The 18,546-nt window shown below is 42.0% G+C and overlaps 1 protein-coding gene across 1 annotated transcript; it reads right to left on the bottom strand.

Moving 5' to 3' along the window:
- Nucleotides 1-401: 401 nt before the first annotated feature.
- On the bottom strand, nt 402-3,263 carry LOC124891730. The gene is made up of 5 exons (XM_047403388.1): nt 2,902-3,263; nt 1,787-1,869; nt 1,503-1,648; nt 1,164-1,445; nt 402-842 (listed from the first exon to the last, which is right to left on the bottom strand). Exons 1-5 carry the CDS (start codon nt 3,261-3,263, stop codon nt 402-404), a joined length of 1,314 nt encoding a protein of 437 aa, XP_047259344.1.
- Between the last annotated feature and the right edge of the window lie 15,283 nt (nt 3,264-18,546).

The raw sequence follows: 18,546 nt of genomic DNA, 5'->3' as shown, positions 1-18,546 counted from the left end.
CCTGACTAACACATTATATCAAAACTTATAGTCCTACATGATACAATTATATTTTACAATTATTACAAATTGTGCAAACTTGTATCTACACATTTATGAAAGATACATCATATAAAAGTATAAATCTTTGCAATCTTTTACTACAGTATAACAACTACAATAACATTATCAGTTCAATATTATCTTAATTTTTAAATGAAGTTTCACGACAATTTCAATATCCAAAAAATAAGGGTAAATAATTAACAAGGAGCGAAAACAACTGTTTATTACTAAAACTATTTTTCTTAATATTCTTAAAAAACAACACTGTCATCAATTAAAATTTCGCATTAAAAAGAAAAGAAATTTAACTAGAAGATAACAAATTATTCCACATTAATAATCAGTCAACTGCATGGTCAGTCCTTCTTTGAAAAGAAGTTACAAGTAAGCCTGTTGTGACCTGCATAACCATATCTCCCGCAACAATTACTACTCGATGTCATAGTTTCACTTGATTTCTTGTGCCTGTTTTTCTTTGACATTTCGGGTTGACGTTTGTATTTTGGTGGTAACACAACTTCGTCCATAACTTCTTGTAGCACAATCCAGTCCTTCTTATCTGGCATTGGAAACATAGATTCTTCATACGTCTTCCTTAATGTTTCAGGATAATAAAACTCTGAACAATAAGGCTTCATATCAACTACATGCTTGCTTTTTAGTACTGCAATCGCGTGTTCACATGTTATCTCGTCCAATTGGAATCTACCACAAGAACAAGTCCTCCTATCAAGACATACTATGTACTTCCTCCCGTCATCATAAACATAATATACATATGTTGATGACGTACTAACCTACAAGATTAGTCATAATATGTTTACACATAAATACATATTGTTTTTTTTATAGAATATTTTGTTTAAATTCAATAAAAAGATTGATTGAGTTACTGTAACATTTTCTAAAACAACATTTTTAAAACAACTAGTATCATGTATTATGAATCAAGCATTCTATAATATGTAAAACAAAACAAAACTACTATTAACCTTAAGCCTTGTAGATTTTGAAGTATTTAGCTGAAGAATTCCTTCAAATCTACTACCAAGTGACGTGTTTGCATACGATGCTCTTTCTCTATTTTTGCAATTTCACTTTCCAAACAATTTCCTAGCCTGCTCCAAAAATTCTATTATCGACAACTCATGTGCTAGCTTCAATTTACCATTTATGCACTCCGCTATATTTGAAGTTATCATGCTACCGCGATTAACAGGTGCATACACGCGTGCCCAATTTTCAAATCCAGCATCCTCAAGATAAGACTTTACCCTCTTATCAATCTTCCCAATTTGATTCCAAAAAAAATCAAACTCATCTTTGCGGTAAGCCTTGGCCATGGCATAGTAAATATCGCTAAGTCTATCTTTACTCTTCTTGAAGTTTGTGCAAACATTCTTCCACAAGTGTCAAATGCATGCAAGGTGCAGCACATTCGGATATACAACACTTACAGCCTTTATTATGCTTTCATGACAGTTGGATACAACACACATACTATCGCGCTCTCCAAAAGCAATTTTGAAGTTCTCAAAAAACCAAGTCCACGAATTATCGTTTTCACTATCAACAACACCATACGTAATCGACAGAATGCTTCCTACAATTTTGACAATATAAAAAATTAATTAATCAGATACAAGTAAACAATTTCTCAAACTAAAAAAATAATTTAACAAAAATTATGATCTTAATTACATCACAAAAATAAATATACATACAAATAAATATAAATTACCTGCTCCATCAAGAGTTTTTGCAGAAATAAATGTACCTTTATATGCTCCACTCAAATGTGCACCATCAACCACAACTACAGGCCTGCAATACTCAAATCCACTCTTCAAAGGTTGCAATGCAACTAAAAAAAACATAAATTTATTATCCTCGGATTTATAAATTCTAATATGTGAACCTGGATGTACGAAATTTAACATGTATACATGTCGAGTCATTTGTCGATAACCATCTGCAGGTTTATCCCTTAACATCTCAATCGTACGTTTTTTAGCCCTCCAAGTCTTCTGATAGTTAATGTCTACACCGAAAGCATTTTTAATATCTTCGATTATATCATTCGGGGTGTGTATTCTCTTATAGTTGACAAGTTTTGGTGTAGCAAAACCACTAACAAACCCAACTGTAGCTTGAAGTTGAGTAAAAACACGGTCTTTTAACGGGCATGTGTGAACATCTTAGACAAATCTAACTTTAAATAGTTCTGTACCCCGACGACATGATGCTTTAAAGATCCAAACACATTTCTCCGAACAGCATTGTAGGACATAGCTGAATCAATGAAAACAAAAGTTCAAATTATTCTTCTTAATAAATATAGAAAAAACAGATTTCTATATTAATTAACAACATTGACTACTTGTATAACATGTATGTAGAAATTTTACAACATGTATCTATGACATTAATATGTATCTAGGACATTTATGATATATATGAGAAAATAAAACACATCGAAAAACATAATTAAACATAACTTCATAAACTGAGATACAAGATGAGCAAAATGTATTATTTTCATAACAAAATGTATCTCGGCTTGAAACTTGCTCAACATGTATCTTGTAAATTTACAACATGTATCTAGGATATTTATATGTATCTACAACATTTCTTATAACACACAACAAGAAATATAATTAATCATAACTTCATAAAATGAGATACAAGATTAACAAAATGTATCATTTTTATAATAAAATGTATCTCGGCAATAATAACATAAAACACACAAAAACAATCTATAAAATAATCATCAACCAAACATTGAATACAAATTTAAATTAACGTACACAAAATTACCAACACCTGCTACAAAAAAAAAACAAAAAATACCTTTGCTTATCCGATCTTTTGACATAGTAATTAAAGGAATGCCCAATTGCAAATCGCGCAATAACCGAAATGAAAGTACACTTGTCCTTATATATTTGTCCAACCTTAACATCACTATGCTTGCAATCAGTAATGATCTTGTTCCCTTTGCTATCCAACAAAGGCACCGGAGAAGTAGAATTAGATTTGTAACTAATTATTTCTTCAACTATTTCAGATGGACTTTCCAAATACATTATAGCACCAACTTTCCCATCAAAAAGCATTTCACTATCAGACTTCTCTAACGCAGTGATGATAAGAGGATACGTTCCAAATCCACGCTCTGTTTTTTTAATTTGAACATACAGCTTCACACTCATTTCGTTACGAATGAACAACGGACAAGAATTTCCTTCAACAATATACGAGCTTCAATTTTTTTCCTTGTTTCGTCGATTTCCAGTTCTCCCGCAATTGTAGAAATCAATTTTTCGTAAGTAACATGTTCACTGACCACAATTCCATCACTCTTATAACCAACATACTCGATTTCGTTAATCCAAACATTGAAATGACGTAAAGGCACCGAAATATTCATATCAAACAAGTGAAATTAACAAATCAAATAAAAAAAAATTGGTGTGTTTAATCTGAACAAGAAGAAATAATATTTTTTAATTTCAAAAATATATTAAAACAACGTTTACGTTTTAACAAAGTGGAGTAATAAACGGAATCCCATTAATTGTGGGATTTGATTTTGTTTTTTACCTTAATTAGTTAGCTTAAATGTTGATTTAATGCAAAGTTATCTGTTACATTCCTTAAAATATGCTGATTTAGTTAATTGATACATTTATCAGTAGTATGTATCTAATGTAATTACCTTGTATCATCAGAGGTCAAATGTTGAGATTTTAAAAGATTTTAAAAGATGTTGGGATTTTTAACAACTAATGGTAAACATGTTGGTATACTTTATTTTTACCTACTATCAGCCCATTTCTCTTTAAATATTGGGCCAATTGGCCAAGATTAGTTGACCAACTCCAAGAACAACTCCAACCTGCCCAACTCCCATGACTCGACCCAATCAACAACAACATAAGCGCACAACTTCAGCAATAGCCTCGACCCGGCAACCCGACACCGTCCAGCCCGACCCGGATCCAAGTTCATTCCGGTGGTGATAGAGAGATTCCGACAAATCTCGTGCTGGAATACTCACCTAGTTTGCTTTCTGTAATTGATATTTTCATCTCATGTTGAATTTGAACTTGTTTGGTTTTGTATGAATTCTCTTTGGTCTTATGTGACCGCTTTATTTTTCTTTTCTTTCGTTGTCGAGCAATATGATGAATCCAATGGCCGTTTTGAATTTAATTGTTAAAATCTGATTACGCTAGAAGTTGATTTTTGATTTGTAATTGCAGAAGTTGGAATTTAATAGTTGGTGTGATAACGGGATTAATCAGTAGTTTCGATGTCGATTGGTGCAAACCTTCAACGCTATTTGTTGCCTGTTAGATGTTGATTTGTCCAGTTTCTTGTGGTTTGAGTCCAAAGATTTTGATTTTTCTGTCCATGCATTGTTCATATGATCTGTTTTGCTTGATAAAAATCTACTCCTGCTCACTTCAGTTTCATCATTGTTGTGTGTAAAAGTTGGTCTCCACGTGCTGGAAAAACAAAATAGTTCATTGGATCCGATCCGATGAATTCTCAGTGACCTTTTGGTTTATGGTCTAATAGGATCAGTCGTAACGAGGATGAGGGTGATCTGGGGTAGTCGTCAGTTTCTCTATAGTTTTTGCTTTGATTTAAAGATTATGTCTTTAAGATTTCTTCTAAGTTACTTGCGTTAGAAAGTGAACAGGAGATTTAAATAGGTCTTTTTGAGGGGTAAAGTCAGTGAGCTATCTTCTTTTCGCTTTTTCTTTCATCTATCTTGTTTGATATTCATACCTCTTCCCTCATTCTCCTGTATGCTAATATATGATTTTTCTCTAAACCAATTGGTTTTTAAAACTTGAGAAATAACCTATCACCTGACAGTCCCCTCTAAAATTTGTTTACTTTGAAATTATTTGCCTTGATGTTGTTGCTGTAAAATCACAGGATGTCGAGTTTTGTCAGAAATAAGATTATCTAATAGTTCTTAAAGTTTCGGTTCGTCTATAACTTTTGATATGGAGGTTTTATTTCCTGTTGTTGAATGTGTTTGAGACGTTTTGGGTAGCATGACTTTTAAAAATTGGCGTAAGCTTAGGTATAAATATATGATTTGAGTCCTTTGGAGTTGTTCTATTCCATTCAAGAAGACTTTTTGGGCAGAATTTGAGTCAAAACCAATTAATTGGATGCATTTTTTTTTTTTTTTTAATTGTTCATACAATGTTAGATCTTTGTTGCACCATGAACTGATATTTATCTCTTATTTGCAATGCATGAACCACCCGAGTCCATGGGACTCTCCCTCCTGCATTTTTGGAGTCAAACCCCCACCCTCTCATGTCAAGATCAGTCCAAAGTGGACTGATTAGCAAGAGAATATGGCTGGAATGTACTGGTATACATCAAGTATATGGTCATATACAGATGATACACACAAAGTTTGAGTCATAAGCTCTAATACATAAGCTCGTAGCATATCTTCATGTATTGGAATAGTACATTTTTCTTGTCCATCCATTTGAGGGTGAAAAGTTGTACTTAAATTAACTTGTGTTCCTAAATTTCTCTGTAAAGACATCCAAAAGTTTGTAGTGAATTGAGCTCCCCTATCCGATATAATACAGATTGGTACTCCGTGTAGCCAAACTATCACTTTAATGTAAAATTTTGTGTACTCTTCAACTGTGTAAGTGGTCCTAACTGGCAGAGAATATGCTGATTTGGTAAGCCTATCAACTATTACCTATATGGAATCAAACTTTTGAGATGTACCAGGGAAACAAGTGATGAAATCCATGTTAATCATGTCCCACATTATAATTGGGAGATCTATACATTGCATATATCCCCCGATCTTGTGGTGCTCTACATTAACACTTCGTCAATCTGGACAGTGGGGTACAAATTCTACAATGTTCTTTATTGTGTCACCCGACTAATACATTTCCTTCGGCTCATGATACATCTTAGTTGATCCTAGATGGGTGGAATACCTTGAATGATGTTCCTCGGTTGTAATCATCTTTTTAGCCCATATTCAGTCGGTACACACAATCTGTTTTAGCACTGAAGTACTCCCCCTTGCATAAGCTCAAATTCCCTTCTCATGCCATGTTGTACATTCTCGTTAAGCTGTAATAGAATAGGATTTGCATTCTGCTTTTCTTTCACTTGAGCTACTAATGAAGATTTTGCTGCATTATGAACAATAACCCCTTCATCTGGAGCTTCAAAAAGGAAAACCCCTAAATTAGCTAGTTGGTGTAAATCCTTAGCTATTCCTTTACTTTTCATTGTCTGTCCTTAAATGTTTGTTGTTGTCTTATGACTCAAAGCATTAACTACAACATTTGCTCTCCCCAGATGATAGAAGATATCAACATCATAGTCTTTTAATATCTTAAGCCATCTTCAATGACTCAAAATCTGGAGAGCAACAATACAAATCTTGCAGCTAATAGATGGAAAACGCAAAGATGCAAATTCACTGATATACAGTAAAATATAGAGAAATCGCAACAAAAGAAGGCTTGTATACAATCAGTTGGAAGACAAAGCGTAAATTGGACCAAAGTCCATGAACATTCAGCCCAAGAGTTGGGCAGATTTAAAATGGGCCAGATAAGGAGCCTAAACTTGAAATTTCTTTATTTGTTCTTGCAATTCATACTTGATTTATGTGTTTGTAATTAATTTTTAGATTTAAAATTTAAAATAAGTTTCCCTTCAATTTGTGATTTTTGGTTTATCTTAGTATTTCTCTCTCTCTCCTTTTTTTTTTTTTTTTTTTTTTAATTGTCATATATCACATTTAAGAATTAAATAAAAAGGGAGTTTTTTCATGTTTACTCCTAAGACGAACTTTTAAAAAATCAAAAAATAGCGTTTACTTCGATCATGTATGAAAATTGAATTATTTGGGTTAAAAGAAATTTTTTCTCAACATAAAAAATTAATTTTCTATCGAAACCTTTTTGATTTAATTAAATATTTCATAACTTATTTAAATAGGGTTTCTTTCTTAAAGATAGAATTTTCTATTATCAAAAATGATATTTGAAATGATTTTCTTTCTTTTTTGATTAAATATAATTTGTCTTTTCTTAAATTTGATAAAAGAATTGGACTTAGTTAACTTTTCTTTTCAAGAGAGTTTTTCCTTAATTTAAATAAAGTAAGTTTTCACTTGAATAAAGTGAGTGTCATGTTTGCAAACTATTCAAGATTTTAAAAAATTTGCCACATTTTTTAAATTAGTCATTTTTTTTATAAATCAGTTAAATAGTTTTTTGATCAATCATTTTTTATCGGACGCTCTTGAATGCCTTAAAAATATTTTCAAGACGTTACCTGAATCCTTACATTATTTGTCTATTTCAAAAGTTTATTTTTATTTATAAGCTTTTGAATATTTTTAGCTTTTCTTGATATTTTCTTAAAAAATCAAGTGACAATTTTGTAATGTCATAAATTATTTAAATTTTTCTTTACAGTTTTGAAATGGTTTAAATAGTCGAAACTAATATTTTTCAAATCCTTCGAAGCTCTTGAGCAAGAAGTTACTGCTCTAATTGGAATGCTCGCGTCCAAGATGCTTTCCTATCCATTTAGAGCTTTTGACATGGCCTATTGCCCTCTTTTCCTTATTCCGTGGTCCAATTTGGTTCGTATCATTAAGTAAATAAAAACACTTCTTTGTTAAACTTAAATGTAATTTTATATGTTAAAATAAAATTATTTGCATTGGTGTATGGTTGATCTTTGAGAATTGCCTCCTCACCACGACGCGGTGTTATCGCGATGAACTACTGAAAATCAACGTTTGCAAATATTCCTTCACCGCATCACGGTCTAATCACGATGAGTTTCTAGAATTTCAATCACGAGAGAATTATCATCTACCGCTATGCGGTGAAATCACGATTAGCTGTTGGATTTATTGCCTCGGCTTTTTTTCTCATCCTTGCTTCATTCTCTTCTTTCCAAGCTAAGTTCCATATCCTCATCTCAGAAAATTTACCTCATTGCTCCATTAGTCATTAACTTCTTGTTCAAGTGTTCAATCACATTCAATTTCATCACAATTTTGCCCTGCATAAACTAATCATGTCCATTAGATCAGGAACACAATTAAAGCTTAAATACAATAAGAATAACATATTTTAGCTCAAAGAACAAGTCCAAATATGGGTGAATATTGGTGATTGGACATATAAATACGCCCTAAAACACCCACACTAGGCGGTTCCTCAGCCTGCCAGGGGCAGCTCGGTAGATTTTCATCAAAAAATCCTTCTGTGTCCCAAGCCCACACAAAAATCGTGGGCTATAGCACACCGATTTAGCTCGAAAATGGCTCGTTCGCACCGTTTCTCCCATTTGACCACCTAAACCGCTCGTTTGACCACAAAGGCCCACACTAAGCCGCTCCTCGGCCTGCCTGGGGAAACCCAGTTGATTTTTAGCCCACAAATCGCCAGATCCCCGGGCCAACCCTAAAAAAGGGAGTTATAGCACACCGATTTAGCCAAAAAATGGCCCGTTCGGGTCGTTTCGCCTATTTGACCACCCAAACTGCCCGTTTGACCATAAAGGCCCGCATTACGCCTCTCTCTAGCTTACCTAGGGTAGCTCGATCAATTTTTGCCTCAAAACCTGCCTGAGCACTGGGCCCACCCCAAAAATTGTGGGCTTTAGCACACCAATTTGGCTCGAAAATGGTTCGTTTGCATTGTTTCACTCGTTTGACCACCCAAATCACCCGTTTGGCCACAAAGGCCCATACTAGGATGCTCCCCAGCCTGCCTTGGGTAGCTTTGTAGATTTTTGACCCAAAATCCGCCCGAGACCACCCGAAAAACCATAGGCTATAGCATACTAAATTAGCTCAAAAATGGCCCGCTTGTGCCGTTTCGTCCGTTTGATAATGCAAATCTCTCGTTTGACTACAAAGGCCCACATTAAGCCGCTTTTAGCCTACTTAGGGCAGCCCGAACAATTTTTAGGCCAAAAATCGCCTGGGCCCCGGGCCCACACTAAAAACTATAGGCTATAGCATACCGATTTGACACAAAAATGGCCCGTTTATGCCGTTTTGCCCTTTTGACCATCCAAACCGCCTGTTTGACCACAAAAGCCCATACTAGGCCATTCTATATCCTGTCTAGGGCATCCCGGTCAATTTTCAACCCCAAAACCGCACGAGTCCTAGGTTCACCACAAAAACTGATTTAGCTCAAAATGGTACGTTCGCGCCATTTTGCCCGTTTGACCACCAAACCGCCCGTTCCACAAACGCCCATACTAGGCTGCCCCCCAGCCCGCCTAGGGCAACTCAGTCGATTTTCTATCAAAAACCGACACAAGACCTAGGCTCGCCTCGAAAATAATGGGCTAAAGCACACCAATTTAGCCCTAAAATGGCCCGTTCGCACAGTTTCACTCGTTTGACCACCCAAACCTCCTGTTTAACCACAAATGCCCATACTAGGCCACTTTTCAGCTTTCTTGGGGCAGCCCGATTGATTTTTAGCCCAAAATCCGTCGGTCTACCCCAAGAACCGTGGGCTATAGCGTATCTATTTGGGCCAAAAATGGCCTATTAGCACTGTTTGACCATCAAGGTCCACACGAGGCCGCTTTCCAGCCTTCCTGGGGTAGCCCGATCGATTATCGGCCTAAAACCCACTCAGGCCCTAGGGCCACCCTAAAAAATATGGGCTTTAGCACACTGATTTGGCCCGAAAATGTCCCGTTCGCGCCGTTTCGCCCGTTTGACCACTCAAACCACCCATTTGACCATAAAGGCCAACACCAGGCTGCTCCTCAGCCTGCCTGGGGTAGCCCGATCAATTTTTAGCCTAGAATCAACCCGGACCTCCAGCCCACACCAAAAATCGTGGGCTATAGCACACTGGTTTTTCTCGAAAATGCTCCGTTAGCTCTGTTTCGTCGGTTTAACCACCCAAATGACCCCCCTACCCAAACTACCAAACACTAGGCTGATCCCCAGCCTTCCTGGCACGTCTCGATCAATTTTTGGCCCACGGAACGCTCGGACCTCAGGCCCACCCATGGAATCGTGGGCTATAACATATCGATTTTACCCAAAATGCCCCATTTGCACCGTTTTGCTTGTTTGACCACCCAAATGGCCCCGTCCACCTAAACGACCCATACTAGGACGATCTCTAGTTTCTGTGCCATGCCTCAGTCAATTTTAGGCCCACAACACGCGCAAACCTTGAGCCCACCCACGGAACCGTGGGTTATAGCACACCAATTCTGCCCAAAAATACCCCGTTCCTGCCATTTTTCCCGTTTGATCACTCAAATGGCCTCGTCAACCCAAACGATCCACACTAGGCCAATCCCTAGCCTCCGTAGCATGCCCCGATTGATTTTTGGCCCACGCCACACCCAGACCCTAGGCGCACCCACCGAACCATAGGCTATAGCACACTGATTTTACCTAAAAATGCCCTGTTCGTATCATTTTGTCTGTTTGATCACCCAAATGGATTCGACCACTTAAACGACCCACTCTAGGCTGATCTCCAGCATCCCAGACACGCCACGATTGATTTTTAACCCATGACACATCGGTGGGCACACTAATGGAACCGTGGGATATAGCACACCGATTTTGCCCGAAAATGCCCCGTTCACACTGTTTCACCCGTTTGATCACCGTAATGGCCCCGCCTACCCAAACGACCCATACTAGGTCGATCCCCAGCCTCCCTAGCAAGTGCTGATCGATTTTTAGCCTACGACACGGCAAGACCCCGGACCCACCCACGAAACTGTGGGCTATAACCTACCGATTTTACTTGAAAATTCCCTGTTTGCATTTTTTCGCCCATTTGACCACCGAAATGGCCTCGCCCACCCAATTGGCCAATATTAGGCCTATCCCCAGACTTCCTAGCATGCCCCTGTCAATTTTTGGCCCATGACACGCCCGAACGCGGGGCTTTCCCATAAAATCGTGGGCTATAGCACTCCGATTTTGTCGAAAAATGCCCCGTTTGCGCCATTTGACCCATTTAACCACTCAAATGACACCGCCAAACCAATCAGCCCATATTAGGATGATCTCGAGCATCCATGGAACACCATGTTGATTTTCGACCTATGACACACTCGGATCACAGAGCAACCTACGGAACCGTGGGCTATAGCATAACGATTTTGCCCCAAAATGCCTCATTCTTACCATTTCACCTGTTTGACTACTCAAATGGCCCTGCCCAACAAAATGACCCATACTAGGTCGATCCCAGCCTCCCTAGCACATACCGATCAATTTTTGACCCACGGCATGCCGGGACCTTAGGCCCACCATAAAATTGTAGGCAATAGCACACCGATTTTGCTTAAAAATGCCACATTCATGCTGTTTCGCTCATTTGACCATACAAATGATACCTTCTACCCAAACGGTCCATACTAGGTCGATCCCCAATCTCCCTGGCACGCTCTGGTCATTTTGATCCATGACATGTTCGAACACTAGGCCCACTAATGGAATCATGGGCTATAGCAAACCGATTTTTCTCGATAACGTACTGTTCATGATTTTTGCCCGTTTGACCCCTCAAATGGCCTCGCCCACCCAAACGACCCACACTAGTCAATCCCCAGCCTCTCTGGCATGTCCAGTCGATTTTTAGCCCATGGTACGCCCAGAACCATGGCTCACCCACGAAATCGTGGGTAATAACACACTGATTTAGCCCGAAAATACCTTGTTTATGTCGTTATGCCTGTTTGACCACCCAAATAGCCTCGCCCACCCAAACGACCTATACTAGGCCGATCCCCAGCTTCTCTGGTATGCGCCGATCAATTTTCAGCCCACGACACGTCTAAACCTCGAGCCCACCTACGGAACCATGAGTTATAGCACTCCAATATTTCTCGAAAATGCTACATTTATGCTGTTTCGCTCGTTTGCCACCAAAGTGGCCACGTCCACCCAAACTACCCATACTAGGCCGATCCCAAGTCTCTCAATCATGCCCTGATCGATTTTTCTCCCACGACACGCTCGTACTTCGGGCTTACCTACGGAACCATGGGTTATAATACATTGATTTTGCTTCAAAATGCCTCGTTCATGCCATTTTGCCCATTTGACCACCCTAATGGCCTCGCCCACCCAAATGACCCACATTAGGCGGATCCCCAGCCTTCCTGTCACGCCCTGATCAATTTTCGGCCAATGCCACGCCCGAACCTCGGGACCACCCATGAAATTTTATGCTATATAGGACACCAATTTTGCCTAAAAATGCCCCGTTTATGCTGTTTTGCCCATTTGACCACCCAAATGGCCTATACTAGGTCGATCCCATGCCACCTAAGCATGCCCAGATCGATTTTCGGCCAACGACAAGCTCAAACCCCGAGACCACCCATGGAACTGTGAGCTATAGTACACCAATTTTTCCTAAAAATGCCCTATCTATGCCGTTTTGCTTGTTTGACCACCCAAATGGCCCTGCCCACCCAAACGGGTCGACACTTAGCCGATCCCCACTCTTTCTGCTACCCCTTAGTTGATTTTTAGCCTACAATTGTATCCGATTGATTTTTGGCGCACGACATGACCTGATCATAGGCTCTCCTACGAAACCATGGGCTATAGCACACCAATTTTGATCGAAAATACCTTGTTCGTGCTGTTTTGCCCGTTTGACCATCCAAATGGCATCGCCACCCCAAATGTCCTACACTAGGCCGATTCCTAACCTTCTTTCACACTCCAGTCGAGTTTTGGCTCAAGACACTCTCGGATCCTAGGCCCACCCAAGGAACCATGTTCTATAACACACCGATTTTGCCCCAAAAAGCTTCGTTTGCATTGTTTTGCCCGTTTTACCACCCAAATGGCACCGCACACCTAAACGGCCCACACTAAGCCGATACCCAGTCTCCTTGGCATGCCCCAGTCAATTTTTTGCCTACGACACGCCCGGACCATGGGCCGCACCCATGAAACGTGGGCTATAGCACACCGATTTTGCTTGAAAATGCCTCGTTCGTGATGTTTTGTCCATTTGACCACCCAAATAGGTCTGACCACTCAAACAACCAACAAAAGGTAGATCCCTAGCCTCCATGGCATGCCCCAATCAATTTTCGACCCACAACATACTCGATCCTGGTCCACCCATGAAACCGTGGACTATAACACATTGATTTTGCCTAAAAATACACCATTACACTATTTCTCTCATTTGACCACTCAAATGGCCCTGCCCACTCAAATATCCCACTGTAGGCCGATCCCCAGCCTCCCTAGCACACCTCGATTGATTTTCAACCCATGGCATAATCGAACTCCTAGCCTACACACAGAACCGTAGGTTATAGCACATCAATTTTTCATCAAAATGCTCTATTCATGTTGTTTTGCCTGTTTGACCATCCAAATGACCCCGCCCACCCAAATGGCCCACACTAGGCCGGTCCCCACCTTCCCTGGTATGCCTCGGTAAATTTTCAGCTTACGGCACGTCCGTACCTCAGGCCTACCCACAAAACCGTGGGCTATATCACAATGATTTTGCCCGAAATTCCCAATTCACACGGTTTCGCCCGTTTGATCACCCAAATGGCCCTGCCTAAACTAGCCTGATCCACAGCCACCCTGGCTCGCCCTCATTGAATTTTGACCCACGATATACTAGAATCCCAATCCCACCTAGGGAACCGTGGGCTATAGTACACTGATTTTGAGTGAAAATGCCCCATTCGCATCTTTTCGCTCGTTTGACCACCTAAATGGCTTCGCCCATCTAAATGGCCCACACTAGGCCGATCCCCAGCCTTTATGGCCCTCCTCGATCAATTTTTGGCCCATGAAATGTTTGGACCCAAGGCCCACCTACGGAACCATGGGCTTTAGCACACCAATTTTGCCTAAAACTGCCCAATTCATACCGTTTCGCCCATTTGACCCACCCAAATTGGACCGCCTACCTAAACGACCCATACTAGGCCAATCTCCAGCCTCCCTGGCACGCACAGGTCAATTTTCGGCTAACGTCACCCAAAATCCAAGCCCACCCACTTAATCGTGGGCTATAGTACATCAATTTTGCCCGAAAATGCTCCACTCATGCCGTTTTGCCTGTTTAACCATCCAAATGGTCATGCCTACCTAAATGAATCATAATAGGACTATCCCTAGACTCCCTGGCATGCTCCTATTAATTTTTGGCACACGGAACGCCCTAAACCTGGGCCCACCCATGAAACAGTGGGCAATAACACACCGATTTTGCTCGAAAATGCCCTGTTCGTGTTGTTTTGCTCGTTTGAACACCCAAATGGCTCTGCCTACCCGTATGGCCCACACTAGGCTGATCCCCATCCTCCCTAGAACGCCCTAATCAATTTTGAACCCACGGCATGCTCAGACCCCGGGTCCACCCTTGGAATCATGGGCTATAACACATCGGTTTTTTTCCCAAAAATGCCCCGTTTGCGCCATTTAGCCCATTGCCCACCCAAATTTCCTCGTCTACACAAATAGCCCATAATTGGCCAATCACCAGTCTCCCTAGCATGCCAAGTAGATTATTGGCGAACGACACACCCGAACCCTGGACCACCCACAGAACTGTAAGCTGTAGCAAACTGATTTTGCCCGAAAATACCCCATTCGAGCTGTTTTGCCATTTTGACCACCAAAATATCCCCGCCCATACTAGGCCAATCAATAACCTCCCTAGCACGCCCCAATCAATTTTTGGCCACGGAACGTTCGAACCACGAGCCCACCCCTGGAACCATGGGCTATAACACATTGATTTTACCTGAAAATGCCATGTTCACGCCATTTTGCTTGTTTGACCACCTAATTGGCCCTCCGTCCACCCAAATCACCCCGCTCACCCAAACAGCCCACACTAGGCGTATCCCCAGCCTCCCTTATCACCCGAGATAAATTTTAGCCCCTGGCATGGCTGAACGCTGAGACCTCCCACGGAACCGTGGGTTATAGCACACCAATTTGGCCCAAAAATTTTTTGTTCGTGCCGTTTTACCTATTTGACCACCCAAATGTCTTCGCCATTACTAAGTCTATCAACAGCCTCCCTAGCACACCTCGGTTAATTTTTGACCCATGGCATGCTCGAACCCCGAGCCCACCCACGAAACCATGGGCTATTGCATATCGATTTTGCCAGAAAATGCCCTTTTCACGTCGTTTCACTCGTTTCACCACCCAAATAGCCCCGCACACCCAAACGACCCATACTAGGCCTATCCCCAGCTTTTTTGGCACGCACTAGTCAATTGTTGGCCTACATCACGCCCGAACTCAGGGCCCACTCACTGAACTGTGGGCTAGAGCACTTCGATTTTACCTGAAAATGCCTCCTTTGTGCCATTTTTACCACCTAAATAGCCCTGCCTACCCAAATGGCCCATACTAGACCGATCCCTAACCTCCCTAGCATGCGTTGATAAATTATAAATCTACGAATAGCCTGGACCCCGTGCCCACCACAGAACCGTGGGCTATAGCACACCAATTATGCCAAAAATGCCTCGTTCGCGCCGTTTTGCCTGTTTGACCATCCAACTGACCCCGCCTACCTAAACGTCCCAAACTAGACTGATCCCAACTTCCCTGGCACACCTTTATCAATTTTTGGCCCACGAAATATCCGAACCTCGGGCCCACCCACGAAACTATAGGCTGTAGCATACTGATTTTGCCAAAAAATATCCCGTTCGCGCCGTTTCGCCTGTTTGACCACGTAAATATCCCACCCACCCAAACGACCAATACTAAGCTAATCCCCAACCTCCCTGGCATGCCCAGTCAATTTTTAGCTCATAAAACGTTTGAACCTCGAGCCTACCAATGGAACTGTGAGCAATAACAGATCGATTTTGCTTAAAAATGCCCGTTCATGCCGTTTTGCCTGTTTGACCACCCAAAGGGCCTCACCCACCCAAACGGCCCATACTAGGCCAATCCTTATCCTCCCTGGCAAGCCCCATAGATTTTTCGCCCACGGCACTTGCGGACCCCGGATCCACCCATATAGTCATGGGCTAAAGCCCATCGATTTTGCCTGAAAATGCCCCATTCACGCTGTTTCACCCGTTTAACCATCCAAATGGCCCTGCTATCCCAAACAACCCACACTAAGATGATCCCCAACCTCTCTGGCATGCCCTGATCAAATTTTAGCCTACGACATGCCCGAACCTTGGGCCCACCCACAGAACCGTGGGTTATAGCACACTAATTTTGCCCAAAAATACCCCGTTCGCACCGTTTCACCTGTTTGACCACCCAAATAACCCACGTTAGGTCGATCACCATCATGGCCCAATTGATTTTCGGCCCACGACACGTCCAGACCCTGAGCTCACCCATGGAACCGTGGGTTATCTATTTTTTCTTAAGATGGTCAATTTGCCTCTTTTCGCTCGTTTGATCACCCAAATGACCCCGCCTACCCAAACGACCTATAGTAGGCTGATCCGCAGCCTCCCAAGTATGCTCCGATCGATTTTTTGCCCATGACACGCCTGAACCCGGGCCCACCCACAAAATCATGAGCTTTAGCACATTGAATTTTTCTGAAAATATCCCATTCGAGATGTTATGCTCGGTGACCACCAAAATGGCCCCTCTCACCCAAACGGCCCCTACTAGGTCGATCCCGATCTCCCTAGCATGCCCCGATTGATTTTAAGCCCACAACACTCTCCGATTGATTTTTGGCCCATGGCATGCTCGGACCCCGGCCCCTCCCACAAAAGCGTGGGCTATAGCATGCCAATTTTGCCCGAAAATCCCTCGTTAGTGCCGTTTCACCCGTTTGACTACCCAAAATATTCCCGCCCACCCAAATGGCCCACACTAGGCTGATCACCAGCATGCCTCAATTGATTTTTAGCCCATTGTATGCCTGAACCCCGAGCCCACCCTTGGAACCATGGGTTATAGTACACTGATTTTTCCTTAAAATGCCCAATTCGCCTCATTTTACCCGTTTGACCACCAAAATGACCCCGCCTACCCAAACGGCCCATACTACGCCGATCCGCAGCCTCCCTAGTTTTCTCTGGTCGATTTTCGACCCACAACAAATTCAAACTCAGGCCCACCTAAGAAATCATGAGCAATAATATATCAATGTTTTCTGAAAATATTCTGTTCGTGCTGTTTCGCTCGTTTGACCACCCAAATGGCTCCGCCCACCCAAACGATCCCGCCTACCCAAACGACCCATACTAGATCAATCCCCAACCTCTCTGGCATGCCCCGATCGATTTTCAGCCCACGACACTCTCTAATTGATTTTTGATCCATGGCATGCCCAAAACTCGAGCCCTCCCACAGAAGCATGGGCTATAGCATACCAATTTTGCTCGAAAATGTCTCATTCGCGCCGTTTCACCTGTTTGACTACCTAAATATTCCCACCCACCTAAACGGCTCACACTAGGCCTATCACAACACGCGCCAATTGATTTTTGGCCCATGGTACGCCTGGACCCTGAGCCCACTCATGGGACCATGGGTTATAGCACACCAATTTTTCCTAAAAAGGCCCCATTCGTATCGTTTCTCCCATTTGACCAACCAAATGACCAGCCTGCCTAAATGGCCCATACTAGGTCGATTCATAACCTCCCCAGTATGCCCAAGTCAATTTTCAGCCCACGACACGCTCGGACCTAGGACCACCCATGAAACCGTGAGCTATAGCACATTGGTTTTGCCCGAAAATGTCCCATTTGCGCCATTTCGCTCGTTTGACCACCCAAATAGCCCCACCCACCCAAACGACCCACACTAGGCCGATCCCCAGCCTCTCTAGCATGCCCTGATTGATTTTCAGCCCAGACACTCCCCAAATGATTTTTAGTCCTTGGCAGGCCCAAATTTTGGGCCCTCTTGTGGAAGCGTGGACTATGCTCGAAAATGCCCCGTTCTACCATTTTGCCTGTTTGACCACCTATACAACCCACACTAGGCTGATCCCCAGCCTTTCTGGTATGCCCCAATCGATATTCAATCCTCGACACACCCAAAACCTGGGCCCATCCATGGAATCGTGGGATATAGCACATTAATTATCCTCAAAAATACCCCGTTCATGCTGTTTCACCCGTTTGACCACCCAAATGGCCTCATTCCCCCAAATGACCAACACTAGGCCGATCCCCAGTATCCTTGGCATTCCCCGATTATGTTTTGGCCTAGGGTATGCCCGAATCCCGATTCTACACACGGAACCATGGGCTATAGCATAATGATTTTGCTCGAAAATGCCCCGTTCGCACTATTTTACCCGATTGACCACCCAAATAGCAATGCCAACCCAAACAGCTCACACTAGGCTTATCACCAGCCTCCCTTGCATGCTTCAATTGATTTTTGTCCAATGGCACGCCCGAACACCAGGACCACCCACGAAACCGTGGGCTATAGCACACCGATTATTC

This window comes from Capsicum annuum, unplaced genomic scaffold (assembly GCF_002878395.1).
Source record: "Capsicum annuum cultivar UCD-10X-F1 unplaced genomic scaffold, UCD10Xv1.1 ctg4030, whole genome shotgun sequence".
NCBI classification, from domain to species: domain Eukaryota; kingdom Viridiplantae; phylum Streptophyta; class Magnoliopsida; order Solanales; family Solanaceae; genus Capsicum; species Capsicum annuum.
This window is presented reverse-complemented; position numbering and strand designations above follow the sequence as displayed.

Bases quoted from the DNA above. Each gene is read 5' to 3' on its own strand.
- LOC124891730 (XM_047403388.1), bottom strand. From the start codon at position 3,263: ATGAGTGTGAAGCTGTATGTTCAAATTAAAAAAACAGAGCGTGGATTT. The intron at 1,446-1,502 runs GTAAGTGTTGTA...CACTTGTGGAAG, and splicing joins ATGAAAGCATAATAAAGGCT to AATGTTTGCACAAACTTCAA. The intron at 843-1,163 runs GCTAGGAAATTG...CTAATCTTGTAG, and splicing joins TAATAGAATTTTTGGAGCAG to GTTAGTACGTCATCAACATA.